Source organism: Blennius ocellaris, assembly GCF_963422515.1.
Source record: "Blennius ocellaris genome assembly, chromosome: 20".
Taxonomy (NCBI): domain Eukaryota; kingdom Metazoa; phylum Chordata; class Actinopteri; order Blenniiformes; family Blenniidae; genus Blennius; species Blennius ocellaris.
In genome coordinates, this window is record NC_137669.1 from 15,768,416 (window position 1) to 15,790,222 (window position 21,807).

Genomic DNA, 21,807 nt, shown 5'->3' on the forward strand with positions numbered 1-21,807 from the left:
ACCCCTCCTGCCTCCACACAGCCAACAATATCTGCTTAATTAGATTTGGGAATGAGAAAGAAAAAAAAGAAAGGGAGAAAAAAAAAAAAGTCAAAAGTGATTCATGCATAAAAACAGCGTCCTCTCGTGGTTTTCTGTTGTTAATGTGGCTGCTCTTGAGCTCAGTTCTATCCACAGGTGTTTGTTCGTGACATTCGATTTAAACTGCTTTATTTGTGCACATGGGTAAAACTACATACGAGATGGTTAAATCAGGTTTCTGTTCTGGTTCTGCCTGTTTTTATTTTAGGACAGATTTGATGCCCCTGCCATTATTGATTAGACTGATTGCCATACATTTATGTCAGATTTCAAATATAAATATACTTACAAAATAAATACGTTCAGTTACATCACCCGATCAACAGCTGGGCTGGGATTTGCTTCTGAAGAGAGGCAAATTCAGAATTACGCTGCTCTTAAGCAATCATGGCTGCATTCAGGTTTTTAGCCTTCAGCTGCCGGGACGTTCTTATTCTGAATTGATTAATCAAGACATTTTCTCTCAAGACATGTGGCCTTTAAAACAAATAGTTCTTTGTGTTTTTGCTCCAGCAGACATGCTGATGGCAGAACAGTGACTAAAGACCAAAACACACTAAGTTTACTTCTGGTCTGTCGATGAAGGAAATTGTCCAAACTGTTATGTAACGGCACAGGCTGTGAGTTTTCTGAACCGTGACAAAAGTGATTTCTTCTTTGGTAGTTGACAAAATACTGGTTTTGTGTGTGTATGCCCTCGGAGTTGGTGAACTGGAAGGCAAACCAAGTACCAAATTATATATGCATAACACCTGAACATTTTGGTTTTTTTTTCCTCTATAAAAGATTCTTAACAAAATAATTAAAAAAAGAGAGACTAGAAGGTACAATTTTCAATATTTTAAACCTGACTTATGCTTCTTATTTTTTGTGATTTATTTATCAGGAAGTAAAAAGAAGATAAAAAAAAAAAAAAAAAAACCCTGTTGGATGACATATTATGCCAAAAATTATAATTCTGTTTAAATAATTATAAAAATGTTTTCCGGCAACTCGGTTGATTTTCAAGAAACGTTCACATTTTCAGGATGTGTCGTCATTCCGTCTGGAACAACTTTCTGCCGTTTCTTTATCCTGATTTATCTAATTAGAAATACCTTTTTGTACATTTAGATGATTGTTGGACGACTCTGCCTGAAAGGAAGACACCGAGCTGTAGTTCCCAAAATCTCCACAAGGCAGCAGCAGAGGCCCTCGCTTGGCTGTCCTCGCTTGAATTCCAGGTATGCCTTTGTGTGATTTTAAGATAAACAGTGAAAAATACCATCCTCATTATGACAATTCAGTCTCTTCCTTTTCAGCCACAATAAGCAAAATTCCTCTCGTTCCTTCTGGGATTTATGAAGCAAAGCAGGTCAACGAGTCATTTCAACATCAGAGGCTGTTTCCATTACATCAGAGGAGTGCTCAGCCAGTACATTCCAGGAAGAAGTACAACGCTTGTTCTCATCTCAGAGCAGACACCTGAGCAGGTGTTTTACCCTCAAATGTCAAATCCGCTTCTTCACTTCCTCATCAGGCTTTTTCTGTAACAAACTAGACACCAACTATATTGATGTCACAGGAAAAAAAAGAAATCTAAACGTGTCCTAGTATACAGGATCAAGGAAGTTTGTGTTGATGCGTGTGTGTGTGTGTGTGTGTGTGTGTGTGTGTGTGTGTGTGTGTGTGTGTGTGTGTGTGTGTGTGTGTGTGTGTGTGTGTGTGTGTGTGTGTGTGTGTGTGTGTGTGTGTGTGTGTGTGTGTGTGTGTGTGTGTGTGTGTGTGTGCGACAGCTGAACAGGAGGACACACACGTCATGAGGAAAATCCAGTGAGTTATGTTGTAGAATTACTTGACTGGGAAGGTTTTAATGGGTCAGAAGGAAAGACTTGGTTTACTCTTGTGGCCACGGGTCAGGATGAGCTCACACGTCGTACCTGAATGGATTTCTCAACACCTAACCTCAATTTACTATTGCACACACACACACACATTAACCAAACAATAAACACGTCAGACCGCAGAATACTTTCCTACCAGGAGTTAGATGAGACAATAAATATGAAACTTTTGCCAATGGCCTAACTTGGAACTGGAAAAATTGATAACCCGAGACAATGACAAGAGTGCAATACTTAAAAAATTATATCTGTTTGGTAGATTCGTGAAAGAGCTGTTGGGTTGTTAGGATTCAGCTCTTCGTTTCCGTCTTTTTCATGTTTTTGAAACAGCATCATCTCACACATATGAATCGATTTTCATACCAAACTGTCAGCGTGAATGTGAAAGAGCCTCTAAACTATGAGCTATCCTGATTAAAAGATGAACTTATGTGGCCACGGAATGACGGATCTCTTCAATCCCGTCCCAAACAGTCTCTTTCTCACACTTGCACATTTCTCCAGGTATTTATTACTTGAACTAAGACGAGCTGATACTTTTCAGGGGCGCTGCCGTAGACCCCGGAGGAGCCTGGCTCTGGCGCGTTAGGCAATCGCTGGTTTGGTCGCTTCCCGGCGGCTGAGACACTCCAGCTATCCTCTTGATACCTAATCTGACTTTTGTGCTCGCACGCAGGCAGGTATGCACACGAACACACACTCTCGCACAACGCTTACGCAAGCCCCGGCCGGCCATGCCTAGGGTAGTCATAACACACCGAGGGTGGAGACATGCCAAGCTCTTATAGGTCAAACAAATGATTCACAAGTAAAAGGTGGAGTGGATACAAAAGAATCCACGTATTTTGAGTTTGAACAGCGTCGCTGTTTGGTATTTGATGAGTTGACCTTGATTTTCCTTTGGTTATTATTGGAGCTGGAGGATAAAAGAATGAGAGCAGCGCTCGTGTTCCCTCTTGCGTTTTCCAGGAAAAGACACTGACCCACTATTGACATTTGTCTGTTTGAGGAGCTAAATGTTACATTATGCAAAGGTCAGAGAAGAGTAAATGGTTAGAGGCAGAGATGGAGAAAGAGAGAGTTGTTTTCCTCTCTAAAAGGAAGAAATTGAAAGCCGAGAGGGAAATGAAAAAAACAAACTGTTTTGTTCCCTCTTGTGGTGATGAAGAGAGAATTTGTGTGTGTGTGTGTGTGTGTGTGTGTGTGTGTGTGTGTGTGTGTGTGTGTGTGTGTGTGTGTGTGTGTGTGTGTGTGTGTGTGTGTGTGTGTGTGTGTGTGTGTGTGTGTGTGTGTGTGTGTGTGTGTGTGTGTGTGTGTGTGTGTGTGTGTGTGTGTGTGTGTGTGTGTGTGTGTGTGTGTGTGTGTGCGTGTGTGCGTGTGTGCGTGCGTGCGTGCGCGCGTTGTGGTGGGGGACCTCTGAGGCATGCAGTCGAGCTGCACAGGTGTTTGCACGGTTGTGTGTGTGTGTGTGAGAAAGATGGAAAAAAACAAGCCGTGTGAATATGAAAAAAAACGTGATCTTTATTCAACAACTCCACACATATTTCAAATATACATATTTACATATTTTGTACAGCGACTATAACTCTTGTGTGTAACCTGCCTGGACTAATAATAGCCTCAAGGCTCTGTCACAAATACATAATTCACAGTGCAATATGAAGATTGTGCACCCGTGTCAGTTTACTCTACACGTCACATGAACGCGTCACTCGCTCTACATGTATGAACCAGATATGAAGTCAGAAATTACTTCTCTGTAAGGAACAAGTCGGATTGTCATGATTTTTTTTCTCCCCCTGTCTAAGTATCACAAGCAGATGAAACAAACAAAAAAAAACAAAAATTCAACTTAAACTCGTCATTTATCATCACTTGACAACTGCATGACTACAAAACTAAGCACTTCTCAGATATGCCAGATTCAGCATCCTCGTCATTCTTTGCTTCAGGACGCAAGAGGTGGCTGCAGTCCTTGGATGTCATTCAAGCTCTATCTGCATGTCAACGTGAAATATATATTTTAGAGGTGCATTTAGAATGTGGCACGTCGTGTCTCGAACTATGAAGACACATCTCTATGGATCCACAGCCTCCAGCCGGAAAAATATATAAAAAAATTTGAAATAAGGAAAAGGGGAAAAATAAGTACCATTAAAGAGGTAAAAGAGTCTGAACAGATTCTTCCGGCCAAGGTCGGGACCATTCTCTAAAGACGCGCTCGAGTGTTGAGTCATCAACAGACGAGCAACATCAAATATCGCCCGACTGCCACTGATTCAGTCACTCGATACGAACACTCGGCACAGCTCGGCCTCGTCCAGGCAGAACAGGCTCAGCTGCTCAGCTCACAAACTCTTCATTGTCTGTGTTGTGTTCAAGATTCAAACCTTAAAATTCTGCTCGCTTCAGTAAAATGCATCACGAGACTCGTCCATGCAGTGTTTTTTTTTTTTTTTTACCCCGTTAAAATGTTGTTGTTTTTTCCTTCAGGCGTAAGAATTATCTAACGACCTCTGCTACTGAGGCATGTGACCGCGTGTGAACAACTCCCAACTCTTCACCTCAGACCAGAAGCGTCAGTGTTCGCTTTAGCTCATGAGACACAGACGAGCTAAACGCATCCATCTGACTTGTACTCGTGACATCAGAGCAAATACTTCTTGTTTGGAACCGTTTGGATTTTAACAAGCTTTATAAATGGTAAATAGCTTCTTTTTTTTTTTTTTTGCCAGCATCTACAAATGAGAAGATTACTGAGAGGTAACATGCTCTGTTCCCCATTTACAAGTCACTTTTTTTTTTTTTTTCCTGGTGTCACCGCTTGCTGCCGAGTGCCTGTGACAACCTTTTTTTTTGTGCATTTTTCTGCAAGTCTTACACCAGTAACACTCTGCCTTTCTCAACCTTCTGTGCATGGTGTGAGATTTGTAAATGCTCTCCATTTGCTGAGACGCTGCCAGATTGGCAGTGAGACACCTTCGTAGTGTCCCGCTGAGTGTGACACGTCAGTCCTCCGCTAGCCATCTTTCTCACTCTATGTCACTGCCTTGCTTCCAGACGCCGAGCTCGTGCTTGGCCTTCCTCGACTTAATCGGTGAGTCAGCTTGGCGGAGCCTGCAGCCTGGTCAGAGAGTGAGAGGAACAACATCCTGGTCTGCTCGCCTCCCGTCTCAGAGTCGTCTCCAGCCTTTTGAGGCCTCGTGAGTTCAGACGGTGACGGCCACCGTTCGCCAAGGGGTTAGATTGCTGTGATACATGTAGAGAAGCCTGCAGAGATTATCTTCTGGACATAATCTGCCAAATTCTGAATTATTGTTATGTTTAGCACCAAATAATTCTATAAACGCACATATAGAGACACAATGAGTGATCATTGTGAACAATGCCCTTAGCAAGTAACATATACGACGACACAATACAGTACAGTAAGTTCTTGTAGAAAGCTTGAGGGTGTATGTACACACGACAGTACACAAATGAATTCTAAAAAGTGACAATGTAAAAAAAAAAAAAAAAAAAACCCCAACAACAATGAATCCCCCGTTGCCAGTTTAGTTTTGGTCCCTCAATCAGACTTGGCTGAATTGAGTCTGTCAGCAGAACAAATCGTCGTCTTCTTCCACCTCAAAGGACGGGACCATCTGTTCTGCCGAGCTCACTTCCTGTTCTCCCAGGGCCACTTCCTGTGACGATGGCGTCAAGTGGAACCACGGGTGAGCGAGCACCTCGGCTGCCGTCAGTCTTTCCCAGGGCTCTTTCCTCAGCAGGCTCTGCAGCAGGCACTTGGCTTTGGGTGACAGGCCCTCGGGCAGACAGCACTGGCCCCTGCGGATTTTGGAGAACAGCGTGGCCGGGTCCGGGTCGTGGAAGGGGTATCGGCCCACCAGCATGGTGTACAGCATGACCCCCAGGCTCCACATGTCGGCCATCTTGCCGGAGTAAGGTGTGGAGCCGCTGAGGATCTCGGGGCTCACGTAGGCGGGGCAGCCGTGGGTGTCCGACATGGAGTCGTCGTTTGGGTCTTCGAGAACGCGGCAGTCCTCCAGGCTTTCTAGTCTCACCTGGGTCCTGTGAAGAAAAGTTGATGCCACGTCAGAAACTTGCAGGGTGACATTTATGGACAGAGACAATAACAATAATATAATTTATAATAAACATGATCATCTCTGTTGCTTTTATTTCTACGACTCCACCACGACTATGAGAGAGCAGCTTTATAAGTGCTGCAAGTCAGGCTGAGTGTTAAGAACATCCTTCCTTTAGCCTTAATCTGCACAGCAGACAGATGGACACATAGTGTAGATAAATACAACACACACACATGCACACACACACACCAACCACTGAACTCACAGTGACCTAAGTGCACCACACTGAGTCCAGTTTAAGAAGTAGAGAGCTGCCTAAGCAAATTTCCAATGACTTCCTGGCGCTCACATGGTCACATAAACACACACATATAAATACACTACTCCAACAGTTCCCTCCTCCTCCTTCCTTACTCACACACACAATGCTATATTTAGCCCTGTTAATGACAGGACGTACATTTAGTCCTGCACCAGAGCAACTCGATTGTGAGAGTGTATTTGTAGAATGAGATACTTCTCCATGCGACGCTCTCACGCAAAACATAGTGCAGAGGATGGGAAAGTTGACCATGTTCACGGAACGGCCAAATATGCCAAAGTGATGTGTAATCGGTTTATAATTCAGGGTTGAGGACTGATCAAGTGCACGAATGAGAATCACTCCAGATCACCTGAACGGTCTGACAGAGAAACGGTCTGACCGTCAGAAGGAAGCAAACGATATTTCAACAACAGGATAGTGGAGGAGATAAGTCAGGAGAGGAGAAGGAGAGATAGGGACAGAAAAGGAAACAACACAGAAAGAGTTAGAGGGGTGGAGAGAGTGACTCATCCTTCTGTTGAGAGTACATATCTTCTCCTCCTCTTCCTCCTCCCTCTCCTCTTTCTCCAGCCGAGGCTATCTGCACCTGGGTCCCACACTTGCGGCGCCAGCCATCCCATAATTACCCTCAAATGGCTGTTGCCACATCAGTGACGCACGGGAAGGCTGGCTCGACAGCGAAGCTCCGCATGCCTCACAGTGCTAGTCACCTTCCCTAACTGGCTTTTCCAAGTGCAGTGCAGTGCAGTGTGTGTGTGTGTTGGATTTTGAGCTAAGATAGCGTTTGTCAAATTGTTGTGACTTTGTGCGTCCCAAGACGGAGCGCTGCATTGTTGGGCCGGACGTTGCGTCACAGCTCGTGTGCTGGGGCTTCAAAGATGTCTGATTGAGAATTCTGAGGACTGCATGACGGGACAAATGAGGTCATACCACATTTTAGCAGTTCAAGTGAGATGTGTGCCGACGTCTGCCTGCGTCTGATCTCCGTGTGCGAAAAAAAACAAAAAAAACAACCCTTTTTAGGAGATAAATGCAACCAAATTCCATGATGTCACACAGCTGTTTAATGTTATCGGTGAAGCCTGCAGCTTTGTTTCCCCAAGTTACTTCAGACAATGGCTTTTGTGACATTACACGATGTCATCAGTGAAAGTGCACAAAGAAGTGAAAAAGATGCTGTCATCACATGATTTCGCAGGTCAAGTGGACAAACAAGGCTGTTGTAAAACCGTCATCTGCTGAAGCAAATAGTTGATTGTCGGCACAAAGCCATTTCAGTCTGCAATGGACGGCTGCTTTTAAAGCACTCGATGTCTAATCAGCACGCATTCATACGTGCATGTATGGATACACACACACACGCACACACACACGAAAAGAAAATGCACTCTGCAGCTCCCCCCCCCCCCCCCCCTGCTCTGCACATATACACTGTGACTCATCCCTCTGCAGCCGTATAGCTATCAGAGGGACGCAACCAACTTCAACTCCTCTCACTGGCTGTCTGCTCTCATTCATCCACAGTGACCCTGCAAACCCCAGAGGTCACGGCTGGAGAATGTTACTGTTGAGAAGTCACCATTAAAAAGAGCCCTTGGAGAGCTAAAGCTGGGGGGGGGGGGGGGGTTGTGTGGGATCAACGGGTGCTTACAGGAAAGAGAATGACGCAAGGGCAAAGAGGCGACAAATAGTTTCGTAAGTAGGGATTTTGTGTGTCTTCCTGAGTAGAATGCAGCATTCAGAGATGAAGACAGTAAGGCATGTATGTATGCGTGTTTTCTGTGTGTGTGGCGGGGGTGTGAGAGCGAGGTCAAAGTATTGTGCCATGAGAAACTTCTTTAGGGAATAAACTCCATGTGAATGAAACCTTCTCATAAGCACCAGTGACTCTGCAGCATAGTGAAGATGTAATGTATTAATAAATAATGATTATTACGTGTATTCTAAGATATAGACTGCAGAAGTGTGAGATTGTCTCATTCATCAGCCTCGTCTCGCAGGTCTGCCAAACTGACACCCACCACGTCGGTGCACACGCTTCGAAAGAGAAGCACACAACGTGCATACAAAGAGACACATCGAGAGTGAGAACCGGAGACAGACAGAGAGGGCGAAAATCTGGGAAGCGAAGCAGTCTGCCTCCACAAGTACAGAACCTCCTACTCTATCTGTGCCCACGATATCTGCACACATGGCCTGTGTGCATCAGCTGCTGCTATGCTTTGCTCCGTGTCCTTACTGGCATGTGCCACTACACTGAAAGTGTTAAAGTTTGACAGCGTCCAAACAAAGTTGTGTCCTTCTGTTGTGGCTTGATCGCACACAGAGAGAACTCGTCTGAACAGGTGTGTGTTTGTGTGCGTGTGTGTGTGTGTGTGTGTGTGTGTGGGGGGGGGGGGTTCAGATGTCATCGAACACTGCAGCAACATTTAGAATTTCTTCCCCTCAAAGCTGCTCATCTCACCTTTTCTCGTCGGCAAAGACAAACTTGCGCAGCTTGAGGTCCCCCAGCACGATGCCTGCCTGGTGGCAGTGTGCCACGGCCAGAGCCACCTGACGGAAGAGCCTGCAGGCGTGCTCCTCGTCCAGCCGCCGGCAGCTCTTCACCAAGGTGTGCATGTCCCCAAAGTCCTTGTCCAGGAAGACGTATGCCCTTCGTTCACCAATGATGATGTCCCTGATGCCGGCCACATTATTGTGGGCTGGTAGAATCCCATAAGCTCGGATCTTTTCCTGGTATACCCCCATTTCAAAGACCTGCGAGAAGAATGAGAGAGAGAGAGGGGTGGTGGTGCAGGTTGGATATTGGGGATACAGAGGAAGGGAAGAGGAAAAAGAGTGGCTGTGAGCAGGAGGAGGCGGCAATGGGTCAGTGTGTTCTTAATGATCATCTGAGGAAACAGCCATGCAAAATTTGGCAGCGAGATAAATGAAAAGGCGGAGGATATGCTTTGATTCCAGCTCAATGCACGGCTTTTGCAGGAGCATGACAAATGAATCACCGACGCTGAAGCGATTAACTTTATTAATCAACAAAAGACAAACGCCTGCAGGTCTGTCATGCAAAGTAAACACACGGATCTGAGACATCAGAGGACCCTGTCTTCACCCAGACAGATTGTGATCACGGTAGTCTCTTTTGCATGTTTTCCTGTTATTTTTTTTCCTCCTCTGTGTGTCACAGCGTGGCGTATTGCAGTGACGTATATGCAAATGAGCCCAGTTGACAGACAGTCTGAAGCCTCACTGCCAGTGAGAGATGGATTTCAATACGTATGATCCATTTCCACAATATAGCACTGACTACATGGGGGTTACCTCCTCTCTATTGTAAACAGATCCTGAATAACCGAGCCCCCAGTTCCAAAATAACCATATACAGCTCTCCTGCGGTTGCGTAAAAGGTGACACGTTTCGCGTGAGAGTAACATTTGATGGAAAAAAAAAAAGTGAGCTAAATACAGCTTGACACGTCAGACGGGACTATTGAGCAAGACGGCGTCTTGAAACAGCGTCCATTCAAAGAAATTGCACAATGAGCGGATTGCGCATACCTTACACAGCAGCTCATCGCCGGTGTCGGTGTCCATCGCGCTGTGCGTGCTCTCCCGGTCCGCCAGAGGTAGAAGAAGAAACGGTCCTATCCGGGTCGGACCCTGGTGGGTGGCGGAGACCGGGGGTGAGACCGGGGAGACGGGGGAACCGGGAGAGGTGCCGAGGAGTCCCTGCGTGTCCCCCGCCTCGGCGCTCAGCCGCGCGCACTTGGCCGGCGGCTGATCGTCCGAGTCCAGGCGCTTGTGCGCGACTCTCCCGGTGCGGATGCACTGCGCCGGTCTGCTCCACTGCAAGTTCATCTTCACAGGCCGGTTCACCATGGCAGCAAAAACAAAAGATAAACTAGAAAAATATATATGGCAAAAAAAATTAAAAATGCCTTGTTTAGGATGAGTCCCTCTGATGGTTAGAATAAACTACAAACTGCGCGCTCCATTTCCCCGCGACACTCGTGATAGTTGATGTATAAATGAAACTTCAGCGGATTCTTTGGTAGTAATCCAATCCCGGCTCCTCTTGGAGAGTGACTGCTCTGAGGTCTGTGTTCTTTTTGGTGAGAGAATTCCGATCATCAGAGCCCCCAGTTAAAGAGAGGGAGAGAGAGGGAGAGAGAGGAGAGAGGGAGGGAGAAAGAGAGAAAGAGAGGCTGCCTCACACTCGGCTGAGAGTGAGTGAGCTCCAGTGATGTTGAGCTCTGAGCTCAAACACTCCGCCCGACCAGTCCAGCCTCCTGGTGACACAACCATTGAGCAATCCTGTAACGGCACCGACTCCAGCTCAGCCTGCGGCTCTGATGACACAGTATTACCTTTCACAGCAGACCAGTGAGCATATGGTTCAAACATCAGTTTGTGTCCACCCCCCCCCCCCCCTGCTATGTTCGTCAGGGTGTCATGATTCTCAACATTCCTGCTTCTGAGATTATGCTGATACTAAAGAACCTGAGCAACCCGGAGGAATGAAGAAATCATCTGTTACTTATCACCGCTTCCTCATCATGCACATGGTTTTAGACAATAATTAACGATCTTTAAAACTCATAGCCTGACTCAGTTGTTCCCCAATGTTCAGTTCCTATTGCTTTTTATTACCGGTTGTTTCTCCGCAGGCCTCCTGTACTACACCTGAGGTGTTTGCTCTTCAAATATAGACCTGCAGTGTGAACCAGCCAGTACAAAACACCAGTGTATGAGCCTTTGCCATCACTCAGAATTTTTCCCATGCTGGGCCTGTTTGTAATGTGGACATGACTCACCCCTATAAAGCTGTTGTGGTGCCAGGTTATAAGCATTCACATAAAATATGCTAGTGTGGCTCCGCAAACAACATCAGAGCCGCCGAGGCTCCCAGAGACACCGATTCTAAGTTGATACTCCTTGTATACCAAACACTGCTAACAAGCGAGCCAACACTGTGCAATCTGTGCCAGAATTATGCAATATTCTCGAAAAATATATTCATTGAATTACTGTGGAGTGTTAATGCAGATTGCAAGAAGTGGAAATCAAAGGGTGAATTATATTTTTGCAGTCAAGTCTAAAAAAAAAAAGGAAGAAAAATAAATCATTCCTATGATGATGAGAGTTGAGATGAGCCGACGGTACAAAGTAATTATAAAAGCGCATGTTTGTGTGTTTGCCGGGGTGCGTGTGCGGCGCACACGCGTGACCATGTGCACGTTGTGCAAGAGTTCTCTTTTTTCCCCTGCTTTATGGCGAGGCGAGCACAGTGGCTGCAGTTATAGAGGCTCACCGAGCATTCACTGAAACACAGAGCACCAGCTGGCCTGTGTGTGTGTGTGTGTGTGTGTGTGTGTGTGTGTGTGTGTGTGTGTGTGTGTGTGTGTGTGTGTGTGTGTGTGTGTGTGTGTGTGTGTGTGTGTGTGTGTGTGTGTGTGTGTGTGTGCGCGTGCGCGTGCGCGCGCGCACACGTGTGTCACCTCTCATACGGCCAAACAGAAGTGTGTCGTTCCAAACCCATTCCGTTTTTTTTTTTTTCACATTTCCAATGCAGTTCCTTCCGCAAGAGGTCACGTACTTAAACCAGGTCACAGCAGTCGGGGCTCAGCTTGACTCAAAAAGGTCACGCGAACCTGTTCCTGCAGGCTGTCCAAACATGGACGAGCTGCGGATTCCATAGGAATGATGGCTGTTATTTTTAGGCCTCGCATTCTTTCTTTGTGCAGTGGTCGTCCCACGAAAAAAAGGTGACTCACCAAACTGATTGATGTGTGCGTCTCTGTGAGCAAGTGTGTTTGTCATGCTGCCAAGCAGGCACAGCAACAGGTTTCCTCTCCCTCTTTCTCTCGTCGTAGAAGTTAAAAAAAACAACCTAAAACCAAAACAAAACAGTATGAGCAGTCGCTGTGGGCATCAGAGGGATTGAAGGCCAAAAAGGTTTGTTGTTGCCTGACATCAAAGTGATGACGCCCGTTTGTGGCCCGTTTGAGGGTGACGGCAGTGTTTCCCGGGTGAAGCTGGCTTGTGTTGGCTGTGATTAAACGGAGTGTTTGCGTCCCTGCGTGATATGGCGGATTAAATCGACGTAACTGAGAGTTTATGTTGCAATCATCGCACAAGGTCACACCACGACTTGTGTGCTGTGTATTGCTCTTACACAATGTAGATTATCTTGCTTAACAGCTCGTTGTGGCAATATATAGCTGGTCAGCAGTATGCGTGTGTGTGTGTGTGTGTGTGTGTACACAGAGGCCGTGGAGGAGTGTGATTTGAATCCTCCTGCCACGGCGCTGGGAGAGAAAGCAATATTCAGGGCATGCTCTCCCTTGTTATAATTAGCTGAGTCACTCACCACTGGCAGCGGTAAAGAGAAGCTGGGAATTGATCTGCTCTGAGAATAGTTCAGGTCTGATCTGGCTGACAGCCAACCTTCACTGTGAATTATTCTTCATTTAAAGGAATCTAGTGGCACACGCACACACACCAGTGGCATTTAAGTAAAACTCCTTACTTAAAAGGAAACTCCTTTGAGTGACATGTCAGTGAAATACATTTAGAATAGTTTTACTGTAACAATAAATGATCCAGTTTTTATAGACATAAACTCTACCATTTTATACAAAACATACAGGGACTGGCCGCAAACTGTTTGTATATTTGTGGTTGAGCGCAAGATAATTTCTACAATTTATTTTTTCAATAAAGGACATTTTACATTTTCTCTTGATTTAAGCAACACAACAAACCCAAAACCTTTCTCATCAATGAGTCAGTATGGCATCTCATGTCTCGCTGTGTTTCCACAACCAACGTTTTGGCTTGCTCCGGTAGAAAAAAGAAGTGCAGGTGTTATTTCAGCAGTGACCTCTTGAGCTGCGTTTACAAACAGAACGAGAGAACCAAGAAAACAAACCACTTCGTCGGATTTCGGAAGCTTTCATGCATCGCTCAAAGACGGTTGTCTGGTATTCACAACGTTTGATTACTTTAATTATCCTCTTTTGCTCCGATAGTTTTGCTCGACTTTATGAATAGCAGCTACATACCAAGAAATGGTCAATACTCCGGTTTTAATTAACAGAATCACAGATTCTCTTCAAATGAAGCGGTACTCAGCCAAACGTATCGTATGATGTGTAAATCAGTTCAACTGTATTGGGCAGGTGTGAAGTGGTTTGAAGAGTCTCCTCAAAGCCAGAAGACCTGATGTTTACACTGCTCGTGTTGTCCTTTATATTTTGTATTTCCATGTTCAGTTTTTCATTTCCTCGTTTCTTGTGTTTCACGTCTCAATCGTGCTTTGGTTTATTCATGTTCAGATGCATTTCTAGTTTCATATCTTGACAATTTTCGCGTCTATTAGTACGCGATCTTAACCTGTTTCTTGTTTGTTTTTAGCTTATTACTAAATATCAGTTTCTGAATTGGCGTCCTTCACTGCCAACCGGCACTGATTTAAGGGTTCCACCCTCCGTGTGGCGCTTTAAAGTTCAACTGTAGTCTCTCCCGCTTTCACCCACAATCAATCGCAGGCCTGTCAGCTGAGACGTTGCCTCTAAATTGCCCATAAGTGTGTGGATGACGGTCTGTCACTCCATTTTATCCCTGTGATGACCAGTCCAGACTGTTGGCTGAGATCGACTCTCGCCCCAATTATATTAAAGCAAATGTAAACGATGGCGTGATCAACTGGAACAAATGCACACCATCCTTTAAAATCGTTTCATTGCTAGAGCAAAGGTATTTAAAATATGTGAAGTATTTTCATGATAACAGGACTCATACAATACTTCAGCATCTCAAGAAAAAAATCACTCGAAGGTGCTGAATCCAGCAGTAGCAATTTTAAGTGTCCATCATCTCCTTCTGTTGATATGAACAGCCCGCGGCTGCGTTTTCTTTCAGGAATTCTGTAAAAACCGAACTTGTTTTCTCCAAATGTCTGGTGGTCTGGAGTTACCATTGTGTCTTTGGCCAGCTGACAGTTTACTGTGAATGTTGAGTTAGAATGTTGGACGTGTGCGCCAGTGGATTCTTTTTTTCCCCACTATACGCTTGCTGTAAAGATGATTAAATTTCAATTCTGTTAGGACATAAATTGTGGCTGCGGAAGAATGTCGGTCCCAGGAGTCGTCCTCCGTTGTACCGTATATCCTGACATAAGCTGCTAGACTGCCCGAACTCTGTGAACTGGCGCGTTGAGGTCTCATCCAAAATTAGTCATCAGCCCGCAATAACCACCTCTCCTGAATACGCTCTATATTTTAACAACCTACGCTGACCTCGAGGACAATCAATCAAACCAGGAGCAGATATGGAGGTTGTTTCATGTGGAAGGACTCCAGACCGTTGTCTGGCCAAATAGTCCCCCCCCCCCCCTTCATTTGCGAGTTATCCCAATCTGTCCATCATCATTTCTTTGATCTCAAAGGTTGAGACGGGGGTGGTCGGATCAGACTGATAGGCTTGGCAACACTGATGTGTGTGAATTTTAAACCCCCAGCTAAGCGTCGTACGCTCATTCTTTCAAACATCACATCAAGTTGGCGTGCTCGCATTTTACAGCACGGCCACTAATTGATTTGACGTCGGTGAACGCACCTAGAACATTGTTCCCCATTGATTGGATGTATTTGTTCTCACACAGGGGAGTTGTCATGTTTGCACACACTCAGCACAAAGACTTCCCCAAAAGCTCTTTTGTAGAAGCTTGTGAAGCTCTAAGCTGAAAAATACTGTTATTTATCTGACAGCTAATAGTATTCTGTTGAGAAATGTTAAGATCTTTGGTGGCTCTTATTAACATACCACTGCCAGAATTGGTGATATGGAACAGAAACATAAATGCATCAGTGTGACAAGGAAAGCCAAAGAGTCCGATCATATCAGTACTCGTCGTAGCAGTTTTAAACTTTCTGCATTTATCTTTTTTTCACTGATAATTATAACTATTGCTTTATGTTGTGACATTATTACGTCTTCCTGGAATAACTCACACGCATATTTCCACTTGAATTATGAAACACTTGAGCGCTGAAGAAACATCGAACCACATGACAAGCTTGTCACTCAACCTCCAAAAGCGCCATAAACACATCAGTGGCTCCAGGTCCGATCAGCAGATTTCCGATGGCGGACCATCTCAGATCTGCTTATTGCTGATATGAACTCGGGATACGAGCCTGAAATACTTTATTAGCGGTTTACCTTAAGACACAAAAGTGATCAGCAAAGCACTGTCTGCTCACAGCAACATAATTCTGGACTCAACTTCAGCTCAGAGCTCGAGGCAACTTTTTTTTTCTTTTGCTGAGTTTGCATGTGTCTTTGCCTTTTCTCTGGTTTCCTCCCAGAGCTTATGTATTTCCAGCTAATTTTGACTCTCCGGCAAATATCACAAATAACAACCCCCGCAAAACAGGCTACTGTAGATCCCATCCAGCGAACTGAAGTGGTCAACGTACACTCAGAGTGAAACTGTGGAGTTTTCCCTTCTTGCAATGGCAGGAGCTCAGTTTCACTGGAAAAGGTCACATATGTACCAGGCATCCCACTCACTTCTCCATCAGCACAATTTAATTTGAAAAGATCAGCTCACTTTCCTTCATGTCCCGAGAACATCATTTCATAACACCGTCTTTATCCGCCGCTCTTCAGCACATGATTTTACTGAAACAGTCGCCTTTATTGTCAGAGATCCACTTCAGGATGACTCAAGGGGATTCCTGTTGCGAATGGGAAGTGGATGGCGTCTGTGCACACATTACTTTGTGTGTATGCATATATGTGTGTGTGTGAGAGAGAGTTGCGCACACACACACACACCATACTGTCACCGGCCCATCACTGAGGTTACACAAGCTATCCTTGCTCAAACAGGTCGAGTCCATGATGTCACCGTCGGTGGAATGAGAAAACACGCACTGAGAAATAGACACGAGAAGCGACGTGAGTTTATCAGCTTTTCTCTTTTCATTGTTTCATTTTCATTCTTTTGTTACATTAGGGAAGAGGTTTGTAGATCAAAGTGTGAATTATGATCACAGTCGCTTTGATGGATGTCTCCCTCCACATCAGCCCATTTCAAAAATGTCCTCAAGGAGCAGTCCAACATAAAAATCCCACCTCATGTTGTGATTGTAAAGAAATAAGCCAGGGACTGAACTTTACTTTGTTTTACTTCTTTACAGTCTGTATCCAGATCAGTAAATTCGCTGAAGTTACTGCAGAGCTTTTCATTTGACCAGCATGAAGAAGAGAATTATGACAACAATAATGAGAAGTACCTTAAAGGACATGTCTGTGAGTACAAAGATAGATTTCCAAAAACCTGAAGTTCATTTTAAATGACTTCCAGTTTTTGCTCCAGCACATTTGGCATACAGTATATTAGCACTAGATTTCATAATCTACTATATTTATGTTGCTTCTTTGTCTTACATTTCCTATTGAATTCTGTTACATTTTATTTTATTTTTTTAATTCATAGCCTGTCCAGAGTCTGGACTTTTTTCACCCATTGTCAAGTTACATTAAGCGATATAAAATATGGATATATGGATGCAATTTGATATTTTGATTAGAATTAATCTATTCTTCAGTTCTTCCAGATTCTTGCAGGCATTTCTATATTGTGTTAAAAACTCCCAAATGAATTTTGCCAGAATTTTTATGCAACTGGGAACTCGCTAAGATACCACTTTGGAAAGTCCCATTTTCCACTTGCTCGTGTTCACATGATGACCAAACAACCCTGTGTAAATGTCCAGGTAAATAACACAGGTGAAATGTGTTGATTTGATTTATTGACATAACTTCTAAGCACATGGAAATACTGATGTTTGTTGCGTAAATACGGTCTTGTTGACTGATGCTAAAATAAGTCCCGGGAGCTCTCCGAAACTTCCCACTTTTCCAGTGTCAGTTTCCTCAGTTAAACTGTCTTTAGACTAATTTTTTCCCCCATTGAGAAAGTATGACAGTATATTTTTGCATTTAGTTTTTCGTTTTCACTTCCTTTTGTAACAAATCAAGTAACTTCCTTGTAAAAAAAAAAAAAAAAAAAAAAAAAACATTTTCAGAAAGTTTGGTTGAATTTAGTTGTTCCAGTTGCTCTTATGTGAGCACAAGTGCCATGTAGCATTTTCTGTAAACTCAACACATGCAGCTTTTTGTATTCTAACAGAAATTCGCTCAGCATAGTAAATATTTTCCCTACAGTTTAGAACAAATGAAGGAAATGTTCTGTTCTTAACACTGACTTGTGAAATAATGCTCTGTGTTTTACAACTTCTGCTGAGTTGTTATAAAGCAGATAAACACTGTGATTTCAGGTGTATCAAATAGTGAAACGACCTCAGCAACATGATCATTTCCAGCAGATTGTTTTTGTGTAAATAGGGCACAAGCATGCAAAACCTCCCATTTGAATACTCCTGTGTGCGAGTAATCACTCGCAGTAGTCGCTCATGGTTTTATACCCAGTTGATCACCCACAACACACATGCCGACAGCGAGAGCGATCTTCTTACATGAGCGTGTAACTTAGCGGGCTTAAAGAACTTAGTGGCTCGGTCCCAGTGTATCAGCCATGACCACAGTATTGTAACGTATCGACTTTATTGTTGCAGAGATTTGTTGGTTTTGCAATAATCGTTGTAAAGGCATGAGGGTGGTTCGCTACAAGATTTGTACTTGTCTTATCTTTCTTTATTGTCGTTGCTGACTTGCTTGTCTCATTTTCCCAGCATTCTATTCAGCACTTTGCGGTGGTTTATACTGTAGAAATGATGCTCTTCAACCGAAGTGTGATTATTGATTGATTAATATCTATTCATATCTCAGATTTGCTTTAATCGCAGCCTGCTTTCACTTTACCTTTGATTGTGGTTGTTTTGAACAACTTTGCCCCAGGACACTTTTTTGCACTTTGTTGTGAAAAAGCCCCACTAAAACACCCAAACTTTAATGTGTAGGTAAACCTCGTGCAGATCAACAGACTCATTCAGATTCTGGGGTTCTATAAATGTTTGAAGAACATTTTTTTTATACAATGCTGTTGCTGAGGTATTTCGGCGTGAACCAAAGCACCGGCCTTCCTGAGTGACAGACCGTAGAGACTCGCTGCTGGCTTGGCTAAAAATACGTCAACATATTTTATGGCTTGTTTTTCCGCTTGTCCGCTCTCTTCTTGATGTTCTCCCTCGCACTCTTTCCCCCGGTGTCACTCGCTTTGATTTATCCTATCAGTGGTGTTAAAAATATTCTTTTACAAACAGCGCCTTAGAGGATGCCACATGAAAATGTCATCCGACATTAATCTCCTCCGTGATGCTTGATGAAGGATAAGCTACAGCCCGCTGTTCAAAAGGTCTGCCAGCTTTTAACGTACCTGCACTAAATTATCTTCCCGGGTGAGACGAGCCTCCGTCACTTTTCATTTCAATAACCGCGGACGCAAAGTACATCCTCGAGCCAAAACATGAGAGGCTGGATCATCATTAATGACACTTGGAGCAAGAGCCAGATTTGCAGAAAAAAGACCCCTCTTACTTGTTACCAATCCCTTCTACAAGTCCCATAACCCCCAACCTCTTTCCAGAGTGAGTCAACCAATAGTGAATTTATCAAAGTATGCGAGCGCGAGAGGGAGAGAGGAGCTTAGCGTTTGGAAAAAGCAATTAATTGCAGGATAATACCCCATGTAACAGGATTTCAATGACTGTTAGCGCTGCTGTGCTCCAAAAGGAGATTTATTCTCATAATCCTGTGATGAAAGGGATGGCCAATTATTTCCCATGCTTTGGAACACACTGCCTGAACCAGGGCTTGGCCGACGGGAGAAAGGGGAAGGAAGAGACAAAAAAAAAAGAAAGTATTTGTGTGTACACACACACTTAGCCATTCAGGCAGCAACAACAACCTGTCACTCTACAAATTACCTAACACGGAGCCTTTAATGATATGATTGCACTACAACTCACGGGAGTAAGATGAAAGCCGAGGTTTGCTCCATTAACTGCAGACTGTGTGGCTGCTGAAAATTAGGCCCCGCGTTTCTTGGCGTTTCATCAGTTTTGAAGGATGTTGAAAATGTGGGTTAACATTCATGAAGTTTGTGTTTGAGTTTCAACAGCAGAATGTCATCATAAAGGAGTACACATGATGTTATTGAAACAGGCACTCAAATCTTTCAAAGGAATGGATCCATAGGCGTTTGTCCCCGGTGAATCCTGATGGTACAGCTTCCTAATTAAGAAGAGATTCTAGGTCGAGTCGCAAATTAAATAAATAAAAAAAAAAAAACAACATCCTGAACTGAGGGGAAAAGAAAAAAGCTGAAAACTTGTTGATTCAGAATTGGATCAAATATTTGAAGGGCTTAACCAACTTACCTCGAAGGCAAGTTTTAGACTGTGGGAGTAAAATGAAAAAAGCTGGAGGAAGCCCACACATGCACAGGGACAACATGCAAACTCCACATAGTTTACTTGAAGTAGGGAAAAAGAAAATCTAATGATAACAATATGCAAAGTTTTTTTCTTCTTACACGATTTGTGATCATCACTATAATTGTTCTGATAATCATACTCCTTATACAGTTGATATAAATGGACTGAAAGTTCTGACGTGACATCTTGGATTAAAAGAATATTTTTGAATGGAAATCATTGACGGCGAGGTCTTTGATCCCTTTCACAAAGGCAGTTTGCGAGCGCTGCGGACATGCAGATCAGAAATGGTAGCAGCACATCATTGACCAAATGAGTTGTCACTTTCGTCACATGGACCACAAATATTATTTGTTTTTACTGCTCGAATGTAAATACAGTAAATCAAGTGGAGGTTCTTTTTATTTTTTTTTTTTAAGTCGAAGTAAATCACAGATATGTGGGACACATTGTTTGGAGGTCTTTGTGAAGATGAGACGAAACATTTTTGAATATTTATTGAGGTGAAGACATGTTTATGGTTAGTGTAATCAAGTAAGGTGGTTTTGGCTCGGTTGGTAGAGCGGGCCATTGTTTGTGGTTCGATACCCAATTTCCAAGTTTTTCCCTTTGACAAGACGCAGAACCCCAAATTGCTCCCAAATGTGGGCTTCAACTAATCACGTGAAGCTGTAAAGCCTGCATGAAATGCATGTAAACTTGATGTCCCCATAAGGCTGACAATTGTGTGTGTAGTATTCTCTGGAAGAATATCTTGCGTGTATTTTTTTTTTCAAATGTCTCAAAACAGGAGTAAGAATCTCTTGTTCACATATATCTTCCTGGGAACCAGAAGGACTTACTGGGAAAATAGGAACTGACCATTAAACTGTTGTCAGCAGCAGTTCCCATCAATGTGTGTTTCCTGTTTTTGCCTGGCGGCCTTATCAGCCAAACATCAGATAAGCTGAGTAAAGTACGTGAGGTTTACAATGTTTTAGAACAATTATTGAGTCATTCATAAATCTTGAAGCAACTTAACCCTTGCAGGTATGATTAGCATTTTTCCTCACGTTTTTGAATGTCAACACATTTTTTTTTCTTTTTGTTGCAAACTGCTTTTGGTCACGAGTGCTTTCACTCAAAAACATGTTTAGTGTGCAGTAAAAAAAAAAAAAGAGTTTTTTTATGAGCTTTCACAAGGGTGAAAAAAATGCATGAAGTCATCATGTTCGGTTGGCTGTCTTGAATCCTCATGTTTCTGCCTTGTCATACGCGTTTATATGCTGGCTTCCAGATTTTTGTACGAATTTAGCAGTTTTAAAAGTTAATTGCTTGCTCCGCAGTGTGATGAGGATTTTATAAACTAGGGTACGAAGTTGCCTTTCACTGAATCAGTGGTGACAACAGCGATGATGCACAGCAGTACACAAGAATGATAATGACAAATTGCTTAGTTTTTGGCTAAATTTCCACGGTTGTTAGGAGTAGTAGCTCAGTGGAATGAGATTGCCATCATTTAAATTAATATCAGAGGATTATGCAAGACTGATAGTCATGTGACACTTGACCTTGGTTGTCCACTGTATGAAAATGGACCAACGACTTTATTATCAAAGTTCAATTGCCCCTCTCATATCTGAGAGAGACCAAATTGCACAATGTACAGCCAGTGTCCAGTTGTTAGAATTGCTGGGAACATTCTGAAATCGGTCTGAATGAGGAGCTTCAACTTGCATATGAGCAGAGAAGAACCTGAATCACCACTCATGCAAGCTACCGCCCTCCATAAGACATCGATGTGAGCTTTAAGTTTCAAAAATACCACTGTGACACTGTACAGTACTGCTGGCTAAATGTTTTGTGTCCTTAGTAACTCAGGATGAATTGTGTGGGAACACATGCTCTTATTTATAGAGGGCTCTGTACAGGAATATAAAAAAAACCCCACATCCCAATCTCCTGTACTGCAAATACAGAGAA

The 21,807-nt window shown here is 43.6% G+C and overlaps 1 protein-coding gene across 1 annotated transcript; it reads right to left on the reverse strand.

Annotated features, from left to right (window-relative positions):
• Positions 1 to 3,461: 3,461 nt before the first annotated feature.
• On the reverse strand, positions 3,462 to 10,586 carry trib1 (tribbles pseudokinase 1). Its single transcript, XM_080515565.1, has 3 exons — positions 9,935 to 10,586; positions 8,845 to 9,137; positions 3,462 to 6,035 (listed from the first exon to the last, which is right to left on the reverse strand). Exons 1-3 carry the CDS (start codon positions 10,253 to 10,255, stop codon positions 5,561 to 5,563), a joined length of 1,089 nt encoding a protein of 362 aa, XP_080371691.1. The 5' UTR covers positions 10,256 to 10,586; the 3' UTR covers positions 3,462 to 5,560.
• Between the last annotated feature and the right edge of the window lie 11,221 nt (positions 10,587 to 21,807).

Excerpts from the sequence above, each read along its gene's own strand:
- trib1 (XM_080515565.1), bottom strand. The coding sequence starts at position 10,255 with ATGGTGAACCGGCCTGTGAAGATGAACTTGCAGTGGAGCAGACCGGCG. Across the intron at positions 9,138-9,934 it reads GCGATGAGCTGCTGTGTAAG|GTCTTTGAAATGGGGGTATA; the intron begins GTATGCGCAATC and ends TTCTTCTCGCAG. Across the intron at positions 6,036-8,844 it reads GTCTTTGCCGACGAGAAAAG|GACCCAGGTGAGACTAGAAA; the intron begins GTGAGATGAGCA and ends TTTTCTTCACAG.